Source organism: Nelumbo lutea, chromosome 1 (genome assembly GCF_056320005.1).
Source record: "Nelumbo lutea isolate HS-2025 chromosome 1, American lotus-T2T, whole genome shotgun sequence".
In the NCBI taxonomy this organism is placed as follows: Eukaryota; Viridiplantae; Streptophyta; class Magnoliopsida; order Proteales; family Nelumbonaceae; genus Nelumbo; species Nelumbo lutea.
The window spans coordinates 106,955,679-106,976,972 of NC_142684.1; the positions used below are offsets into that span (position 1 = coordinate 106,955,679).

At 38.5% G+C, this 21,294-nt stretch overlaps 2 protein-coding genes across 3 annotated transcripts in view; both read right to left on the bottom strand.

Moving 5' to 3' along the window:
• LOC148876641 (glucose-6-phosphate isomerase 1, chloroplastic-like) overlaps positions 1–20,395 on the bottom strand; it is a 34,160-nt gene extending 13,765 nt beyond the window's left edge. Inside the window, exons 1-8 of the mRNA XM_088944738.1 lie at positions 19,481–20,395; positions 17,783–17,905; positions 16,506–16,604; positions 16,284–16,367; positions 15,060–15,203; positions 14,907–14,972; positions 14,697–14,765; positions 14,478–14,585 (exon numbers count right to left, since the gene is read on the bottom strand). Of these exons, the coding sequence (XP_088800864.1) occupies positions 14,478–14,585; positions 14,697–14,765; positions 14,907–14,972; positions 15,060–15,203; positions 16,284–16,367; positions 16,506–16,604; positions 17,783–17,905; positions 19,481–20,068 (1,281 nt within the window). The 5' untranslated portion in view covers positions 20,069–20,395. The remainder of the gene's footprint in view (positions 1–14,477; positions 14,586–14,696; positions 14,766–14,906; positions 14,973–15,059; positions 15,204–16,283; positions 16,368–16,505; positions 16,605–17,782; positions 17,906–19,480) is intronic.
• On the bottom strand, positions 4,567–9,000 carry LOC148876642 (uncharacterized). Of its 2 annotated transcripts, XM_088944937.1 has the most exons (3): positions 7,444–7,971; positions 6,288–6,579; positions 5,707–5,841 (listed from the first exon to the last, which is right to left on the bottom strand). In XM_088944937.1, exons 1-3 carry the CDS (start codon positions 7,825–7,827, stop codon positions 5,831–5,833), a joined length of 687 nt encoding a protein of 228 aa, XP_088801063.1. In that variant the 5' UTR covers positions 7,828–7,971; the 3' UTR covers positions 5,707–5,830. The 2 variants fall into 2 exon arrangements, with proteins under 2 accessions (XP_088800978.1, XP_088801063.1); XM_088944852.1 differs by having other exon boundaries at positions 4,567–6,579; positions 7,444–9,000.
• Positions 20,396–21,294: the final 899 nt, after the last annotated feature.

The window sequence follows — 21,294 nt, forward strand, 5'->3', positions numbered from 1 at the left end:
GTCTCTGCTTGCCCTTGTTTATTATTTTTTTTAAGTAAATGGTAGGTAGAGGAAAATTTCTGGGTGTTTCGAGTCACCTCCTTGGAGCAGTCAAAGCATCTAGTCTCTACAAAGTCCGGCAATCAGCAGCCCTGCGCGTGTGTCTCACACATCGCCTGAAGATTCTGCCAGTCACACGCCGGCACGTGGAGGCGCATCTGTCGCCGAAAAATTTTTTTCGGTCGTTGTCTTTTGGCTCGTCTCATCCTGTATAGCACATATTTGTGCTTTGTTACGTGCATATCCATTCCAATGTTTTCAACAGGTGTGCTTTGTTGATTTTCGGTGTTCAAAATATTTTGTTTATTTGAATTTTGAGATTATGGCAGACAAGAAATCAGTAGTTATGTCGGATGTTGTTCCAGTGATGTCAAAAACAGCTGAGCATAAGCTTAATGGCTCTAATTATCTAGATTGGAGTAAAACTGTTCAACTATATTTGTTGAGTATTGCTATGGATAACCATTTGAATGATGACCCTCCTAATGATGACTCGAGAAAGTCTTGGTTGAGGGAGGATGCCCGTTTGTTCTTGCAGATACGCAACTCCATTGAAAGTGAGGTGGTTGGTTTAGTCACTCACTGTGGATTTGTTAAGGAATTAATGAACTATCTAGAGTTCTTGTACTCCGGAAAGGGGAATATTTCCCGCATTTATGATGTGTGCAAAGCCTTTTACAGGGCGGACAAAGGCGATAGATCTCTTACAAGCTATTTCATGGATTTCAAGAAAACATATGAAGAACTTAATATGTTGCTTCCGTTTAGTACTGATGTGACTGTTCAACAAGCTCAGCGAGAAAAGATGGTTGTTATGAGTTTTTTAGCTGGCCTACCTTCTGAATTTTGACTGCTAAATCTCAGATTCTTTCCAGTTCAGAGATCTCTTCTCTACAAGATGCTTTCAATAGGGTCCTTCGTACAGAATGTTCTCCACCTATTCATCCTAGTAGTGCCCTTGTCAGCCGCAACAATACATCTGAATCAGGGAGACAACAATACAAGAGTGGTAGTGGTAGGTCAAGTAACTATAACAGGAATACTAATACTCGTGGACAGAAGTTAGGAGAGATAGTATGTCATTACTATCATAAGCCTGGGCATATGAAGCGGGATTGCAGGAAGTTGCAGAATAAGAAAACTCAGTCAGCCCATATTGCATCCACCATGGATACTTCTGAGAAGTTTGTTATGATATCTACAGATGAATATGTCAAATTTGATCAGTACCAAGAATCATTGAAACCTCAATCTACTCCTGTTACTGCCATCGTCAAGTCAGGTAAACCCAATACATGTCTTGTTTCCTCCTCTTCAAAATGGGTCATTGATTCTGGAGCTACAAATCATATGACAGGTAATTCAAGTTTGTTTTCTACTTTTCAGTCACATAAATCTACCTCTCCTGTTACTTTAGCAGATGGGTCAACATCTTGTGTTATTGGGTCTGGCACAATTAGTCCAACACCATCACTTCCTTTGTCATCTGTTCTTAGTTTACCTCAGTTATCATTTAATTTAATTTCTGTTAGCAAACTCACTCGTACTCTTAATTGTTGTCTCATTTTTTCCTAATTATTGTTTGTTTCAGGATCTTACGACGAAGAAGAATATTGGTAAGGGACATGAGTCTGGAGGTCTCTACATCCTTGATACACAAGTTCCAAGATCCATAGCCTGTTTTGGAGTTGTAACCCCTTTTGAAGCACATTGCCGGTTGGGCCACCCCTCTCCATGTGTTAAAGCAAATTTGTCCTCAATTTTAGAGTTTGTCGTCATTAAATTGTGAGTCTTGTCAGTTTGCTAAACACCATCATCTTAGTTCGAGTCCTAGAGTCAATAAACGAGCTAGTGCTCCTTTTGAATTAGTCCATTCAGATGTTTGGGGTCCGTGTCCAGTTGAGTCCAAAACTGGGTTTAAGTATTTTGTTACTTTTGTTGATGATTACTCTCGTATGACATGGTTATACTTAATGAAAAATCGTTCTGATGTGTTTTCTCATTTTTCAGCTTTCTGTGCTGAAGTTAAAACTCAATTTAATGTTTCTGTACAAATATTGAGAAGTGATAATGCTAAGGAGTACTTGTCTGAATCCTTTCTAACTTACATGCTTCAGCATGGCATTCTTCATCAAACTTCTTGTGTAGATACACCATCTCAAAATGGGGTTGCTAAACGGAAAAATAGACATCTTCTTGAAACTACAAGAGCTTTGTTATTTCAAATGAAGGTTCCTAAACCTTTCTGGGCTGATGCAGTTTCCACAGCATGTTTTTTGATTAATCGTATGTCTTCATCTGTCCTTCAGGGTAAAACTCCTTATCATGTTCTGTTTCCAAATAAAACATTGTTTCCTATTGAGCCTAGGGTATTTGGGTGTACATGCTTTGTTCGGGATGTTCGTCCTCAGGTTACCAAATTAGATCCAAAATCTTTGAAGTGTGTTTTTCTTGGGTATTCTCGTGTTCAAAAAGGGTATAGATATTATTGTCCTATTCTTCACAGATATCTTGTGTCAAGTGATGTTAATTTCCTAGAATATACACCTTTCTTTCCATCTACTCCTCATTCAAGTTAGGGGGAGGATGATGATTTGTTAATCTATACTGTCACATCATCTGATTCACATCCTATTGAATTTGCTCTTGCCAGACCTAAGCCACCTACAGTACAGGTTTATTCTCGGCGACCAACTGATGAGACCAAAAAGAACCCTATTTTTATCCTCTAATATTCACTCTTTTATATTTATTTATCACTTAAATGAACTCATTACTCTTGTCTTTCGATTTAGGGCAATAAAGAAGGCAATTGGAAGAAAACAGGACAAATCGGGTGATTTTGCACAGTTTCGGCGATAGTCAGTAATCTGGGCCTAACTCTCAATTCCGGACACCGAATTGGACATTTCAAGAAGCATTAGAAAGATGAAAGGAAGGCCCACAACTTTTATGTTTTGGGTTTTGACAGATTCGGCCCGCATCGAGTATGAAAACGAGCCCAAAGTCGGAGCAAGTTCGCAGCTAGGCCCATTTCACAACTTAAGCCCAACTCGCAGAAGTACCTTGAAGCAGCCCAACTCGAATTCAAGAGTTAAGAGTCCGAATTTCGAATGTAATCTCCAAGGAGAGAGTTTTATCAGATCTAAAGTCTTGAATGTAATCCTAGAGAGATAAAAAGATTGAGATTAGAGCATTAGATAAGAGATAGGATAGGATTAGTTCAAGATAAGATCAAAACTCCCTAAGGATAAGATGATCTCCTAGAAAGAGTTGGAAAACAGCCATCTCCTTTGGCTATATAAAGAGGGGGGTGAACCAGCTCTAGAAATCACTCATTCCAAGATCCAAGAGATCATCAAGAAGACCAAGAAGCAAGAAGGCAGTTCGGCTATGGAGAAGAAAAGCATGGAGATTGCGCAGATCATGAGTAGCTAAGCTTCTTTTTCTGGTTCAAGTGGGGAGGTTCGATTGTGTCATTGTGAGATTCTGTAGTTACTTTATTTTCTTTCTTTTTAATTCAAGTATTCATTGGTTCTTGTGCACATTTTTATTGGATGTTAATGTTAATTAGTCTGACAAACTGAATTAATGTTGATTTTCCTACTGCTATCCATGATTTCGGTGATCCGTAATTGTCACGAATAATGGTACAAGTAGCAATTAGGTTGTTATCTTTTTGGGTCAATTGTTCGTGACAGCCTTTGACCAATGTTTTAACATGGTTAAACCTTAAAGAATCGATGGAACAAAATTCAGTAATTGCAGTTATCTCAATTATTGTTATTTTGGTTTAACTGTTTTCACAAATCTTAATGCTATCATTGTTTAACATGGAACGCTATCGTACCCAGTTGAGTGGTGATAAGTGTTGATCGAATGCTGGGTTTGGTCAACTGAATTAGGAAAACACAAGGTTTATTATGGCTATCCTAATAAATCTAAGGTTAAATGCTTGAATTGCAAGAATGTTGAATTGTACTTAGGATCGATGGCCAATCGATTCAACCCGAACCCTTGAACCAGAATTCGGTAAGACTGATTTTCTCTTGTTTGCTTAGTTTGTTATTCTTTTAATTTTAGTTATTTAATTTTCCCACACAATTACTTTATCCATTCGGCTAAGAAATTACTGATTTGCTCCCTGTGGGATTCGACCTAGAACCACTTTTACTGCAAATATTTTATTGTGGGACTAGTAATAATTTTGAGGGCTTCGACAAACCCGTCAAAATTTTGACGCCGTTGCCGGGGAGCAACTTTAATTTCTTAGCTATTACCTTCCTCTTGTTAACCTCTTTTGTTTTATGACTCGTGCTTCTCAACGAGGTGAACTCGAGTACAATCCCGAAATTGAGAGGACCACCCGTCGTTTAAGAAAGGAGGCGAAGCAAAGGAAGGATCATTCACCAAAGAAGGTGAATTCAGATTGTGATCTTCCCATATTCGAAGAAGTAGAAAGAATGGCTAGTATTGCTGCTGTCCTCCTTGGGCAAGGCAAAAACTCAAGTAACACAAGAGAGACTAACTATTGATTTTCAATCTTTCTTTTTCTCTACATGAGGCCTGGTTCATTTCATACTTTAGTTCAGACTTGGTAACCTTTCCCTTTTCATCTCTTTCTCCCCTTTTTCTTGTCCAAGAGTGATCGCAAATCACCATTCCTCATGGTCCCAAGTTAAATCGATAGTCAAGGAGACAAGCCTTCCAGGGCTGAAATTCCTTGGACTACATGGGTGATCATTGCTTTTAACAAACCAATTCAGCCAGATGCAATTACTTTCCTTTGAATCAAAACAAGGTGTGCTTATTGCCATAAGCTTGCTATGTATCACATCTTCACCACTTAGTGTCAATTCCTAGGATCTGAAGGTGAGAATGGGGTTGGGGTTCTAGGGTGAGTGCATTTTATGCTCCATCTCACCCTTGCCTTCTTTTCAAGATGTGAGTGCATTTTATGCTCAATCTCACACTTGCTTTCATTTCTAAATGTGAGTGCATTTTATGCTCCGTCTCACACTTGTTTTTTGTTTTTAGATGTAAGTGCATTTTATGCTCCATCTCACATTAGTCACGATTTTAGTTTCAAACTCCCTTTCTCTTTTTTTTTTTTTTCACAAGAATCACAGGGTTTCACCGCCTGATCCATGAATTCATTGATCGTGGTCTCTATATGCCTAACACAGCAAGTTCTAGAATAATCAACCCATGTTTGACAGATAATTATGTGAAAATCAATCAAACCCTTATGCATCTTGCCTATTGATCGATTAAAATCATGAGGTACCATATGCAGCCAAGAAAGATTCAGTTAGTCATACTTGCATCCTATCTTATCCATTCAGCCTAAGCACATGATTCCTAATAAGTTGAAATCGTTCAAGGATAAGTTCCCAGGGAGCAGAAATTTCAAGAAGATAAGGTATCCCAAATTTCCATCAGATTTCCGTAATTCCCCCACACTTAAGTTATACATTGTCCCCAATGTATGTGATTATGCATAAAGTAGAAGGATTTGGGGGTACTTCCCTGTTTGTCTTGTTGGGTTCCTGCTAAACACAAAAATCAAAACCAAACAAAATAACAAAATTAACTAAACACAATGGGTTGCCTCCCACAAGCGCAATTGTTTAACATCGTTATGCTCGACATCCTCCTTTGCTACTTTAGCTCTCGTGGTTTCAGCTTTCGGTGTGCTCCCCTTCCATCCATCATGGGCGGGTTCAAATCTGGAATAGGGGCCTTCGTATCCAATTGTGCACTCGATTCTAGCTCCTCATTCATATCTTTTTCAAAAAATTCCTGCATAGTTGGATCAATAGTATCAACCGAATGGTCTTCATTTGGGTACTTCATAGCTTAAAAAATATTAAATTTAATAGTCTCTCCGTCACATTCGACGAAGAGGGTACCCTCATCCACATCTATTTTGGTCTTGGCCGTTTTCATAAATGGCCTGCCTAATAGAAGTGGGGCTAAACTTTCGATCGTGTCCTCCTCCATCTTCAGAATGTAAAAATCAGTTGGAAAAATTAAATCGTTAACCTGCACCATTACATTCTCAACAATCCCTTCTGGGAAGGCGTTAGAACGATCAGCTAATTGGATAACAGCTTTAGTTTCCCTTAAAGGACCTAATCTCAAAGCATAGTAAATCGAGTATGGCATGACGTTGATAGATGCACCTAAGTCTAGCATGGCATACTCGATTTGCTTATTGCCAATCGCACAAGGTAGGGTGAACATACCTGGATCAGCATGTTTTTCTGGTAAGGTCCTCTTGATCATGGCTGAAACGTTCTCTCTAACTCTTGAGTCCTGCACCTTGTCTTCTTCTTGTCTTTTATCCACCTTCCTTGGTGAGGTAGGTTCTAGCTGCAGTTCCTTCCCGCTTCTTAGCACCACTGCACTTACACTCTCCTTGGGGTTGACTACCATTTGTGATGGTAGTTTCCTGGAGCTCTGCACCTCCAACTTGCTAATGACAGTGGCAAGTTGGCTGATTTGGTTCCCCAAATTCTGAATGCTGGCTCTTGTTTCCTGTTGAAATTGCTGAGTATTAGTAGCTAGAGCCTTAACTATATCTTCTAATGACATACATGAATTCGATGGTTGGTTTTGCGCTGTGATGGATATTGAAAACTAGGGCTGTCGACTGAAAAAATGGGGCTGGTATTGCTGCTGTCCTCCTTGGTTCCCGTAGCTTAGGTTTGGGTGATCTCTCCACCCCGGATTGTAATAATTGGAGTAGGGATCATACTTTCGTTGGGGCTGGCCCGGGAATCTTCCTACGGCATTGACTTGCTGCATCGAACCATCTTGCAATGATGGACACATGTCCATAGGATGGCCAGGAATCGAACAGATACCACACACCCTGGCAGTTTGTACTTGTCCTGCAGCGAGTTGTCTTACCAAAACAGTTAGGTCAGAAATCTGATTTTCTAAATTTACATTGCTTACCTCATTAACCCTTCTAATGGTACCGTCTGTCCTTGCACCAAAATGCTGTGAATTTTCAGCCATGTTGGAGATTAACTCCCTGGCCACTTCGGGTGTCTTGTTCACTAAGGCTCCTCCACTGGCTGCATCGACCATACTTCTATCCATGGGCTGCAGCCCTTCGTAGAAGTATTGGATTAACAGTTGTTCAGGTATTTGGTAATGTGGACAGCTAGCAACAAGTTGTTTAAATCTTTTCCAATATTCGTATAGTGTCTCACCACCAAATTGCCGAACTCCATATATTTCTTTTCTTATATTTGCAGCCCGGGATGCAGGAAAATATTTGTCCAAGAATATCCAATTCATCTCATCCCATGTGCATATTGAACCGGAAGGAAGAATATACAACCAATCCTTTGCTTTATCTCTTAAAGTAAATGGAAAGGCTATGAGTTTTACCTGGTCCTCGGTCATACCGTGGGGTTTCATGCTTGAACAGACGACATGAAATTCCTTTAGATGTTTGTGAGGGTCCTCACCTGGGAAACCATGAAACAGAGGTAATAATTGAATCAAACCAGATTTGAGTTCAAAGGCTACCTCAAGAGTGGGGTACGTGATGCATAAAGGTTGTTGGTTCATAATTGGTGCAGCCAACTCCCTTAATGTCCTCTCTCTGTCAGCCATTCTTTCTACTTCTTCGAATATGGGAAGATCACAATCTGAATTCACCTTCTTTGGTGAACGATCCTTCCTTTGCTTCGCCTCCTTTCTTAAACGACGGGTGGTCCTCTCAATTTCGGGATTGTACTCGAGTTCACCTCGTTGAGAAGCAAGAGTCATAAAACAAAAGAGGTTAACAAGAGGAAGGTAATAGCTAAGAAATTAAAGTTGCTCCCCGGCAACGGCGCCAAAATTTTGACGGGTTTGTCGAAGCCCTCAAAATTATTACTAGTCCCACAATAAAATATTTGCAATAAAAGTGGTTCTAGGTCGAATCCCACAGGGAGCAAATCAGTAATTTCTTAGCCGAATGGATAAAGTAATTGTGTGGAAAAATTAAATAAATAAAATTAAAAGAATAACAAACTAAGCAAACAAGAGAAAATCAGTCTTACCGAATTCTGGTTCAAGGGTTCGGGTTGAATCGATTGGCCATCGATCCTAAGTACAATTCAACATTCTTGCAATTCAAGCATTTAACCTTAGATTTATTAGGATAGCCATAATAAACCTTGTGTTTTCCTAATTCAGTTGACCAAACCCAGCATTCGATCAACACTTATCACCACTCAACTGGGTACGATAGCGTTCCATGTTAAACAATGATAGCATTAAGATTTGTGAAAACAGTTAAACCAAAATAACAATAATTGAGATAACTGCAATTACTGAATTTTGTTCCATCGATTCTTTAAGGTTTAACCATGTTAAAACATTGGTCAAAGGCTGTCACGAACAATTGACCCAAAAAGATAACAACCTAATTGCTACTTGTACCATTATTCGTGACAATTACGGATCACCGAAATCATGGATAGCAGTAGGAAAATCAACATTAATTCAGTTTGTCAGACTAATTAACATTAACATCCAATAAAAATGTGCACAAGAACCAATGAATACTTGAATTAAAAAGAAAGAAAATAAAGTAACTACAGAATCTCACAATGACACAATCGAACCTCCCCACTTGAACCAGAAAAAGAAGCTTAGCTACTCATGATCTGCGCAATCTCCATGCTTTTCTTCTCCATAGCCGAACTGCCTTCTTGCTTCTTGGTCTTCTTGATGATCTCTTGGATCTTGGAATGAGTGATTTCTAGAGCTGGTTCACCCCCCTCTTTATATAGCCAAAGGAGATGGCTGTTTTCCAACTCTTTCTAGGAGATCATCTTATCCTTAGGGAGTTTTGATCTTATCTTGAACTAATCCTATCCTATCTCTTATCTAATGCTCTAATCTCAATCTTTTTATCTCTCTAGGATTACATTCAAGACTTTAGATCTGATAAAACTCTCTCCTTGGAGATTACATTCGAAATTCGGACTCTTAACTCTTGAATTCGAGTTGGGCTGCTTCAAGGTACTTCTGCGAGTTGGGCTTAAGTTGTGAAATGGGCCTAACTGCGAACTTGCTCCGACTTTGGGCTCGTTTTCATACTCGATGCGGGCCGAATCTGTCAAAACCCAAAACATAAAAGTTGTGGGCCTTCCTTTCATCTTTCTAATGCTTCTTGAAATGTCCAATTCGGTGTCCGGAATTGAGAGTTAGGCCCAGATTACTGACTGTCGCCGAAACTGTGCAAAGTCACCCGATTTGTCCTGTTTTCTTCCAATTGCCTTCTTTATTGCCCTAGATCGAAAGACAAGAGTAATGAGTTCATTTAAGTGATAAATAAATATAAAAGAGTGAATATTAGAGGATAAAAATAGGGTTCTTTTTTGTCTCATCACCAACCCCTCCGGATCCATGTCCTGCACCAGCTCCTTCGCCGACAGATCCAGTCTCAATTGATCATGTTCCTTCGTCATCAGAACCAGTCTCTAATGATGATCTTCCTATTGCTCTTCGTAAAAGTAAGCATAAGTGTACTTATCCAATATCTTTATTTGTGTCTTATAATCATTTGTCGTCCTCTTTTTGTTCTTTTATTGCATCTCTTGATTCTATCTTTGTTCCTAAGACTGTTAAAGAAGCCCTTTCTCACCCTGGATGGCGTAATGCTATGATTGAAGAGATGAATGCTTTAGATGACAATGGTACTTGGACCTTGGTAAATTTACCTGCAAATAAGAAGGTTATTGGGTGTAAATGGGTGTTTATAGTTAAAGTCAATCCCGATGGGTCCATTGCCCGATTGAAAGCCCATCTTGTTGCTAAAGGATATGCTCAGACTTATAGAGTGGATTATTCTGATACCTTTTCTCCTGTTGCTAAACTTACTTCTGTCAGGTTGTTTATTTCTATGGCAGCTACTTATAATTGGCCCCTTCATCAGTTAGACATCAAGAATGCTTTTCTTCATGGGGATCTTCAAGAGGAAGTTTATATGGAGCAACCGCCTGGCTTTGTTGCTCAGGGGGAGTATGGGAAAGTTTGCTATCTTCATAAGTCTCTCTACGGGTTGAAGCAGAGTCCTCGTGCCTAGTTTGAAAAGTTTAGTTAGGCAGTCGAGAATTTTGGTATGAAGAAAAGTAAGTCTGATCATTCTGTTTTCTTCAAGCACTCTGCTGTCGGCATCATTTTGCTAGTTGTGTATGTGGATGATATTGTCATTACAGAGAGTGATACTACAGGGATTTCATCCCTTAAATCCTTTCTCCACACTCAGTTTCATACCAAAGATTTGGGAATGTTGAAATACTCCTTGGGTGTTGAGGTAACAAGAAGCAAGAAGGGAATATTCTTATCTCAAAGGAAATATGTACTTGACTTCTTGTCTGAGACGGGAAAGTTGGGAGCTAAGCCATGTAGAACTCCAATGGTTCCTAACTTGCAGCTCACAAAAGATGGTGAATTATTTGAAGATCCTGAGAGATATAGAAGATTGGTTGGAAAGTTGAATTATCTTACTGTAACTCGTCCAAATATTGCGCATTCAGTTAGTGTGGTGAGTCACTACATGTCCTCTCCAACAGTTAATCACTGAACAGTCGTAGAACAAATTTTGTGCTACTTAAAATGTGCACCTGGGCGAGGAATTTTGTATGGCAATCATGGTCATACTAGAATTGAATGTTTTTCAGATGCTGACTGGGCAGGATCCAATGAAGATCGAAGGTCTACTTCAGGCTATTGTGTATTTGTTGGAGGGAATCTAGTTTCATGGAAAAGCAAGAAGCGGAATGTTGTCTCACGTTCGAGTCCAGAATCGGAATATAAAGCTATGGCCAAGTCTGTGTGTGAAATAATGTGGATATATCAACTTCTGACTGAAGTAGGTCTTAAAACTTCAGTACCAGCCAAGTTGTGGTGTAATAACCAAACTACTCTTCACATTGCATCTAATCCTGTTTTCATGAACGAACAAAGCATATCGAGATTGATTGCCATTTCGTTCTGAAAAGATTCAGCTTGGTTATGTGAAAACAGGAGAACAACTGGGAGATATCTTCACGAAGGCTCTTAATGGGGTTAGGGTTGATTATCTTTGTAACAAGCTGGGCATGATTAATATCTATGCTCCAGCTTGAGGGGGAGTGTTATAGACTGTATAATTAAAATAGGAAGATGTTACAAACTGTATAATTAAAATAGGAAGTAAATACTAGGGAGATATGATGTTACAGACTATATAATTAAAATAGGAAGTAAATACTAGGGAGATATGATTTACCTTGATTGTAGGACTGATTTGTAGGAATTAGATTAGTCTTCTTTCCTAATATATTCTTTCCTAACATAGAATTTGTAACTTGTATATATACATATGAGATTGATGAATAATACAACAAATTCTTCTTCTTCCTCTGTTTACTCTTATTTTACACAATACAAATTTTGAGATAGTCCTCTTTCTATAATCTAGTATCAAGGGAGGTTGTTTCCCTTCCCCTGTAGTCTTGTTAAATTCCCCACACATATCTCCTTGAAATAAAAGACTCAACATGTATAAATATGCGGTTAGAACTGGTGATTCCTCAAATTTTTGGTAGTTTTGTGCATTTATTTGCATTCACTGCTTAGGCCTCTGGCTCTTCCCTCTTATGGGTTCTAGGTTTTGTACTTTTGTTTCCCTTTGCATTTTTTGTTTCAACTTTCAATAAAATTTCATTTGTTAACATGTCATCATCTTTTTTATTGCTAACAAGACAAGACATGACCTTTTTCAGCCAATTAATTCACCCCAAAAAATGAACCAATCATCCCCCCAAAAAAATGGTAGGGCAACATTGATGCTTAAATATGCAATCAATTTTATATAATCTACTTCATGGTTATAGTACAATCTGATGGGAATCAACTTAAGGCATTTCAAAGGAGAACCAAAGCTGCTCCCATGCTTAGTTGGCATCATTATCATGATGTAGGGCCCACATGGGAGCTGGATTAGCATAGGGATAAATTTGGGAAGATGTTAGAATTTTCAGCCCACCTTAAGATGCTCTCTCGTGATTAAGACTACTGCAGTACTGCCTTATTTAGCTTTCTTACATTTCTGAACACCAAGGGTATTTCTATAATTTTGCACGTTTGAAGGTCATGTTTGGGTTTGGGGACAGGTCCGGAGGTCCCAGCCTGGTAATTTCTCCTTGTTTGGCTTTTATGTTTGATGTTGTTTGGGGCAGGTTCAGTCTAATTTAGCTACTTTTGTAAGTGGCAACTGACATGCAGGAGGCTCTTTTTTTTTTTTGATAATTGACAAAAAATTTTATTAATAGCACAAAATAAGTTACAGTGACAACTTTCAAGCAGAGGTGTGAGGTGCAGCCCCCATTACATAATCAGAATTGCACTTAAGCCACAAACAATTCAGACTTAATACAGCCCCTGTTTTGCAAAAAAAAAAAAAAAAAATCAACTAACCCATTTACTGACCTCCTTTCCCATTGAACACTAGTTGTCATATCTATAACTAGCCATTTAAATCTTTTCATTCATAGAATCCCTATATTTCCAGACCACTGTTTCTGGTTCCTTCATCCATCCTAGTACCAGTTTAGAGTCGCCCTCAATTACCCATATATCAAAGTTTAAGTCTCCAGCAATTTGTACTCCTTGCAAGACTGCTTTGAATTCAGCACACACTGAATCCCCTTCAGGGCCTGAAAAGACAGCAAGAATGTGCCCATCAGAATTTCTAAAGACTCCTCCAATGCCAGTTGGCCCTGGATTTCCAAAATAGCTTCCATCTAAATTTAATTTAGTAAAACCTTATCCCAGGGGAGTCCAGACTGCAATTGGTTTCCTAATAGAACTTCTTGCTACAGCTTCCCAGTTTCACCAAATATCATCAAAAGAGAAGTCTGAGAAGAGGTCTAATGATTTGGTCCAATGCATGCCCCTACTTACAACGCATTACCACACTGCCTCCTCAATCCTTTCAGTACTAAGGAAAATTCTGTTGTTCTGTTCCTCCCACACTGTCCAAATCAATGCAGCCTGGCCACATCTCCACATAACTTTACCTCTTCTCTTCAGCTAGCTGAAGGTCATAGAGTCAAAGAGACTACCAATCTGTGAGGGTACTCCACCTGTTACCAAAGAGATAAAAAATCTTTTTCCTAGATACCTACAACAAAGGGAGAGGAGATTAGAAGGTGGTAACAACTTTCTCCATTTACTTTGCATAGGGTACACCAATGCGGGGAGATACACAAATTAGGTCTTTTTTTGTGTAATACATCCAAAGTGTTAATTTTACCATGAAAGGCTTCCCAACAAAAGGACCCTACCTTGGGAGGAATAGGTTTGGACCAGATTTCTTTCACAAGACAAGGCTGAGGGGTAGGGGATGAACACAAGGAAGAGAAAAAAGAGACACAGGAGAAAATCCCTTAGGATGGGGAGTCCAAACCCAATTATCTGGTTTAGAGAGATCTAGAAGCACGAAATCAAGGATTTGTAGGAGCAAGGTTACCCTAACAAGCTAATGGTCTCTCAAATGTCTCCTTAGGCCCAAATTCCAACTAACTCCAGTCAACAAGGAGGAGGACACAAACCAGTGGACTGGTTCGTTTTTAATAACGAAGAGTGTACAAGAAGGAAAGAGATCTTTAAGGGTAGAGTTTCCTATCCAAAAGAGAACTTTATCTCCAGAGCAGACGGCATACCTGATAAGGCTAAGAAACTGAGGAAGCACTCAACAAATGGACTTCCAAGGGGAAGCCAGAGTAGCCCTCGCAGATACCTCAGCATCCCAATTATTGCCTGCACATCCATGAATACTACCAATAGACTCTTGCCAAAGCCTCCCCTTCTCCAACGGCCATCTCCAGAGCCATTTGCCTAACAAAGAGACATTCTTCTTCCCTAAATTACCTATCCCTAAACCCCCTTGCTCTTTACTTCTGCACACTAATTCCCATTTAATCAAGTGGTCCTTCATTAGGCTCCCATTAAAAACCCCACATCAGTTTTTCTAATTTTTTCACTTCCCTCTACAGCATTTTAAAGGCAATAGATAATAAATTGCAAGGCTCCTTCAGAGAACAGTTTTTGGACAATGATGAAGAAAACTTCTCTATAGATTTTGGTGTGATGGTGAAATTTAGGGTGTGATTGCCTAGGGTTATCCTCTTACATCTTCTCTTCTCTTCTCTTCTTTCTTTTAACCTGATATTTGTTTCTATTCTGCGCATCTGCAACCTCAGCTTAGTTGCAAAAATAGTACTGAAATCACAAAGATCCTGAATCATAATCCAGTTAAGGCTACGTTTGTAGCTCTCAGTAACTAAGTTTTACCCAAGGTGTATCCATCCAAGAATTCAAACATATTCAGCCAGTATTAATGCAGTAGTAGCCTTAAGATGGTTTGCTTGTATGCATACCCGATTACCATTGAGGTCAAACTCCTTCCCAAGTGATTCCATGACCAACTGCTGCAGATACCTACTAAACAGTAGCAAGCTATCCTTGTAAGGAAGTACAACCATATCCTGTGAAAAATCAAACATAATCAATGCACCTCCATCTGTTGGGGAAACACAAAGTATGCAAACATCTCAAGCAGTATAGCAACTATGAATAGAAAGAAATGGAATACAAACCTTTGACCCCACTCCATCAGAAGCCCAATACCAGCATAAAGCAAGCAAAGCTGCAGGGTTATTCTTCACCTGAACAAATTAAAATAAAAACAAATATGTTAGTAATGGCATAAGTCAAGCTCTAAGTTTTGTAAAAAGTGACAAAACATAAATCATACATATGATGGGGTGAAAAGGGAAAAAAATAAGGAAACAGATCCAGAACATTACCACACTGGCCCTAGTTGCCTCATCCATTAAGGATGCACCAGCAAGCATTTCTTTAATATCTATTCCCTGAGGTAAAAATAATTTAAGAATAAAAATCAAAGCCAAGATATGAAAAAATAAAGTTTCTGGATACTCAATATAACAAATACATACCTGGAGTGCTGCAGGAAGTAGACCAACTGCAGACATTTCAGAGGTTCTACCACCGACCCAATCGAACATTGGAAATCTTGCTAACCACCCTTCAATCCTAGCTGTGTTATCTAATAAAGAATTTTCTTGTGTAATAGCAACGCCCTATGCATGGACATGTTGCAACAGATATATTAAAAGTCCTATATAAAATCAAGAAGATAAGTTTGTATTCCCAAAATTAAATTTAGGTGCACGAGTTCTCAATCTATGTTGATACACATCAATAGGGTTAGAATTCTTCCTGGTGATACAATTTCAAATCAGTCTATGGGAGCATAGTCAACCTTCTACATACATCATAATGGTCACCAAACTCCAGAATAGCACCAAGGTTCTAAGGAGAATGCAAGGACTGTGCAAGAGGATCATCCAGAAAATGTCTGTCGCACTTGAGAATTGGAACTGCATTTAAGGTGCATTCCCATAGGCTTGAGACCTAACACGAGGCAAACAGCATAAGCCGTTCCTACACCTCAAAGCCAGAGACATGCACATCAAGTGAATGGGGAAAAAGCATTTGAAAACTGCAAGATCTCTTTTAACCCCTAAGTTGTCTTGGAAGAAATAAAGTGGCTTCTTTCAATCCAAATAGAAAAATGTGTGGGAATATGCAAATATATATTAGATTCTCAAAAAATTAAGTTCACTTCACCCAAAGAAACAAGAAAAACACCAATAAAAAATTAATAAGCATTGATAGTTTTTATTACTAATAAATAATAATAATAATAATAATAATAATAATAATAAAATAATAATAAAAGGATATTTTCCAATTTATTTAGATTATAAAATATATTATACTGAAAAGCCTATATCAGTTACTGATGCATGAAAACAGGTAAGAGCCCATGCAGAAAGGAACCAGTTTTCTCTAGATTCCTTATTGAGTGGCAACTTTGTAATTTTTGGTATTCTTTAGTTTTTAGGAATTTATTTTCCATTGTGTTGGTGTCTTAGAAATAGGGCTAATTGTTTTAAGGGGTCATATCAATTTAAAGAGTCATATTTATCTACTAAAAGACAACTTAATAAGCAACTCTGTTAAACCAATTCAGCAGCTATCATTTATCAAATCGAGCCTTGAGCTTGAAATTTGGTAATAGATAATAAGATTACATCTAATTGGCAAGAAAATAAACTGAAAACTAAAATTAGAATTAGAAACTAAAAGTTATAAACCTGTTTTGAGAAATCAAGGCCAGCATCACGAAAAGCCTTCTGTACTTCCAACAGACCATTCCGAGTTTCAGGGGTACCACCACTCTGAGCAAGTTTTGAGTGCAAATTTTCATGACATATATTCAAAGCCAATAAATAAATTAATAAATAAATATATATATATATATATATATATATATGAGAGAGCAGACTGCAGAGGTTATCAAAACCTAAGCAACTTACCTTGGAAATCACTATAATAAGTGTTGAAGCCAACTCAGATCCAAGCTGTGCAATTTGATGATCAATTCCAGCTGGATCTGTATTATCAATGAATCTTATCTGCACTAAGCACAAAAAAGAAATAAATAGCCATGAGGCCCATTACCCCCACCAACCAAAAGATCAAAGCAGATATGAAAAACTTAAGCTAAAGAACTCCAACAAAGAAGGTTCTTAATCCATTACAAATTAAGGGGAATTATCCTTAATGCATGAAACTACCTCTTTAGTTCTTAAGGTAAATCTAGAAAGTAAATTGACAAAATTAGCAGTGTTTCCAAGGACTCGGTTTAACAAATTGTTCAACCACTGTTACCTAAAGACCTAAAGAACATAATTTCATATCATATAACATACAATTGTAAAAAAAGAAGACAAAAAGAAATACAACTAAGAATAATAAAAAGTTTAAAACCAATAATAAAGCAAAACCTGATTCAAAATACAGTCAAAACTAGCATTCACCCTCATCACCCTGCCAAGTGCCAACCACCAACCAGATTTTATAGCAACACTAACAAAGAAACAAATAGCATATTAACAACTTATTGAAACTCATATTGTTCAGCTTTGTTTCTTATATTCATTAAAACTGCTTGTAAACAGGGGGAGGGGCCAGACAGGAAAATGATACAAGACAAAGTTTCTTTTTCGATCAGTTATAGCCTGTTAAATATGGACACACAAATCAATCATTTATTTATGACCTAGCAGCTTGTAATAAAATTTATAAGCAATTGAGAAATAAAATGTTCATTGAATATGGACAACCAGTACAAAAATGTGCCAAAATGGATGAGAAAAAACATTAGTAATGGGAAAATCAGAAATTAACATGTCCAACAGAAAACTAGATAAGTTTCCTTGGTCGAATTCAAAAGGCAACTATTGAAATCATAAAAGTGAGTGCTTCAAGTAAAAAGATAAAAAAAAGATCCTGGATACAGTAGAATATAATAAATTAATATAACTAACTCAAAATCATTGAGAAAAGTCTGACACAATAATGGTGGTGGGTGACATATTCTGCCAAATGTCCATAGTTTAAAGCAGCAGCTAAGTGAGAAACAGAAATCATGACCTACTGCATATGGAAAACATCTACACTAAAATAAAATCACTTGGTTAAGAATGAAACCTTTGATTAAGAGAAAGTCCATCTGTGCAAAAGAATCAAATAACTCATTCCAACAAAGAGGGTAAGAATGGCACAGCGTCTTGAAACATTTCAGGCATACCTTAAGAGGAGGATTATCTGGAGCTAAAGCCTCTGCAACAAACTGTGGTCCCAGAGCTGAGCCTCCAATCCCCACAGAAAGAACCTGAGTAAAGCGACCTGCTGGAGATGATGGGGGCTTAATCTGTTACAACAAAGAACGTTGGATGTTTGGTTAACATTTTCCAAAAATAAAAAATAAAAAACAAAGAATGTCAGACATAGAATAACAGAAAGTTAGGAAGTATGAACAATCCTAACCAAGGTTCAAAATATCGACACGTATCGGCCGATATGGGCTGATACGTATCATTGCCGGACCCCTCCGGTATGCCCCTATAGTGGGTGCATCAGGGATCTGACCGGTTTAGGGGGTGAAGGAGCCCTAAACCAGCCTCCCTGAACTGGTTTCAGAAAATAAAAATAAAAAAAAAAAAACAGTATCGATTTGCCCAATTGATATTTTGAACCTTGATCCTAACACATATTAACATTTCCCAACATGTGGTAGTATTGTTTATAGCGACCAATAATACTTGATTACCTAACTAGGCAACTTTTTTTCTATTTATTTGCCTTAACAATGATTTTCTTTTTGAGGACAAAGAAGTTTGAGCCATTCATTAGAGGTTCTAATTTCATATATATATATATATATATATATATATATATATATATATATATATAGAAATGGTAGGGGTGGTGGGTGATAAAATTAACGGCATTTTAGCCAATATTAATGCAAATGTAGCATGAATAAAAGGTAATTGTAATACCTAGCTGAAAAGCTTACATATCATGGTAAGCAATGCTATGTTTCATCCGCTGCACAATGCCAAACACCATACAAAATAAATAAAGAGGGCTTCCCAGAACTCTCAATACACGATTCCTCACATTGTATTCAAATTAAAGAAAGATCTGTTAGAGGATTGGGGTGTGTTTAATGATCTTGGAAAAGACGTTATTTTTTACTTTCTCAGAACCAGTAGGAGTTGGAAATTCAATAGAGCTTAGTTACTTACAGTTATTCAAGGATTGAGGTTGGCAAATTCATCAAATTTCAGGGACATGCTTATTAAAGGAGATTCCAAGACTATATAGTAGGATGGATGAAAAGTGAAATGGAGGTCAGATTCCCGGTTCAATGTTTACTGGCAGCATATACATAGATCCCTTGGTCTGTTAACTTTCTTGTGGATTCCCTGTCTCATGAACGGGTCGACATAGATTGCTTAGTATGGGGAGGTTATCCCTTAGCTGATTGCAAATATTATTTGTGCGGCTACCTTGGGTAGATGTGGGGAGTAGCAATGGCCTAGCCCCATAACACTAACAGCCTGCTTGTAGATATAACGTATAGTGATACGTTGCATAGACCTTGTAGGTGTCTCTTCTTAAAGTTTCAAGTTACTGATAAAAAAAGGAGATATTAATGCGTTTAGAACATGTCATCTTGCTTCTTCAGGTTTCCTTTTCTTAAGAGAGAGGAGGGATCTGCAAAGTAGCCTGTTTATTTCGCTATATTTTTGTAATAAACTTGCATATATAATGCCAATTTTGGTTAGTTACATTGCGTGACTGTTAATTACCATAATACCATTTGCTTCTCGCATCGGAAGCTAAAGCCAACTTTTAGTGGTCTAGAAAACGCCCTAAGTCAATCGACAAAAGAATGTCAAACGAAATAGCTCAAAGGAAAACAAAAGAAGGACCTGACCTTACCACCGATGACATCATTTGCGAACTTGCAGATAGCCTCGAGAGTGTTGTCAATCTGCGAGCGGAGAAACAAGGTAGGAGCAAGCCGAGAGTTCCGAAGCCAGTAATGACCAACCATGCGCCCCTCGTCAGGATTAGCAATTGCTCCCATCTCAAGCTCCTCCATGGCCCTGAAAGCAGCTTGGAGCTTCGGTTCCATCTGTTCCACGAATTCGTCCGTAAATCCAATCAGACTGACATCAAGATACAGCCCTAGCTCCTTGTGCTGGTAAAGCCAATCAATGTAACGACGCCATAGAGCTACCGGATCCTTCTCCAATTCCTTTTGAACGACGTCCGGCCTCAACAAATTCGCCGGAACCTCTCGAGCAATGGATTGAGTTGGCCTGAAATGAAAAGAACGACAGGAAGACCGAGCCACGAGTTTGCAACGGTTCGGACATGAAACAGAATCATTTCTAGGAAACCTGGGAGATGGAGCAAGAGAAGATGATGCCGTCGTTGCTGTTCTCGTTGCTCTTACAATGACCTGTTCGGGCTTAAAGGTCGACGAAGAAGAAGTACAGACGCCCGAGGCGGACGCCATTGCAACAGCTAGTTGACGAAGAAAACGAGAGAGAGAGAGAGGGAGAGTATGAAAGAGAGAAGCCCCTCACTCCATTAATTAATTTTTGGTTTTTTCCTTTCTGGATTGAGGCTTGAAAGCTTGAGTGATTGGTGTATTATGTGTATGAATGAACTTTATTTGAATCTCCTCCTGGATAGCGTGAGCCGTACTTGTGCGGACGACGGTAAGGAAGGCTCGCACGCATCCTTTGAGATGTCCGCCGCTGTTAGATCAACAATTACTAATATGCCCTTATGGAATATTCAGACGCCCACCCGCCTTCCGTGTCGATTTCCACGTTAATGTGTCCGCAGTCGCAGATTCGCAGTTAATGTAAGCTTGTACTCCATATGAGACGAAAATGACTTACATTGGTCTTTTGCATAGGTGAAAAGGAGGGTTAATCAACGGTGTCGTGGTGTAGTTGGTTATCATGTCACTCTAACACACTGAAGATCTCACGGTTCTAGTCCGGGCGACGCCTATCTTTAAATCCTATTTTTTCTGGTTTCCATCAAAAAAACAGAAAATGGAAGGGGAGTGTTTGGCTACGGGGATAATTTCTCAGGTGAATGCCGTATCACTTATTCGTCCCACAAAAATGGCAACTACACATTGAGAATATCCCATCTTCGTATATAGTATTATGCACAGGGAGAGATCCGGAGCCTCTTACATAACCTCATCCCACCTAGAGGTGTAAATTGGTAGGTGGAATACATCAAAATTTATATAAAATAAAATTTTAAGAGTTTTTAAAATTTTTTGTCTATTTTGATATTTTGTTAGTTTGTAATAAAATTTTCATTATTTTTTCAATTCTTAAAAAAAAAAACATGACTTAACCCGATCCATGACCCGGCCTGATCTAAGTCTCTGGCATGGCATAGTCCCACACAGGCTCAGGACATGGGCCATGCTGGGCTGACCCCCCAAAGCATCCCAAGGAGGAAAGCACAGCCCGGCTCAGCACAATTTACACCTCTACCATCCCACCATGTGTTGGGAGCATCTCCCCATTACACAGTGGGATCATCAACCTTCTTGTGTTTTCAGCTAGAAAAGGATTTTGATTTCGGCCAGATATTATGTCTCCACAGTTGAGATTTGAGAGTCTTGAGACCAGTTATCCAAAATTCCAAACCTAACCTGACCTGATTTAGTATAAATAGAATTGCTGAAGGAAAAAAAACAGAATTATTAAA

Bases quoted from the DNA above. Each gene is read 5' to 3' on its own strand.
- LOC148876642 (XM_088944852.1), bottom strand. From the start codon at position 7,827: ATGACTCTTGCTTCTCAACGAGGTGAACTCGAGTACAATCCCGAAATT. The intron at 6,580-7,443 runs GTAAAACTCATA...CAATTTCAACAG, and splicing joins ACGGTATGACCGAGGACCAG to GAAACAAGAGCCAGCATTCA.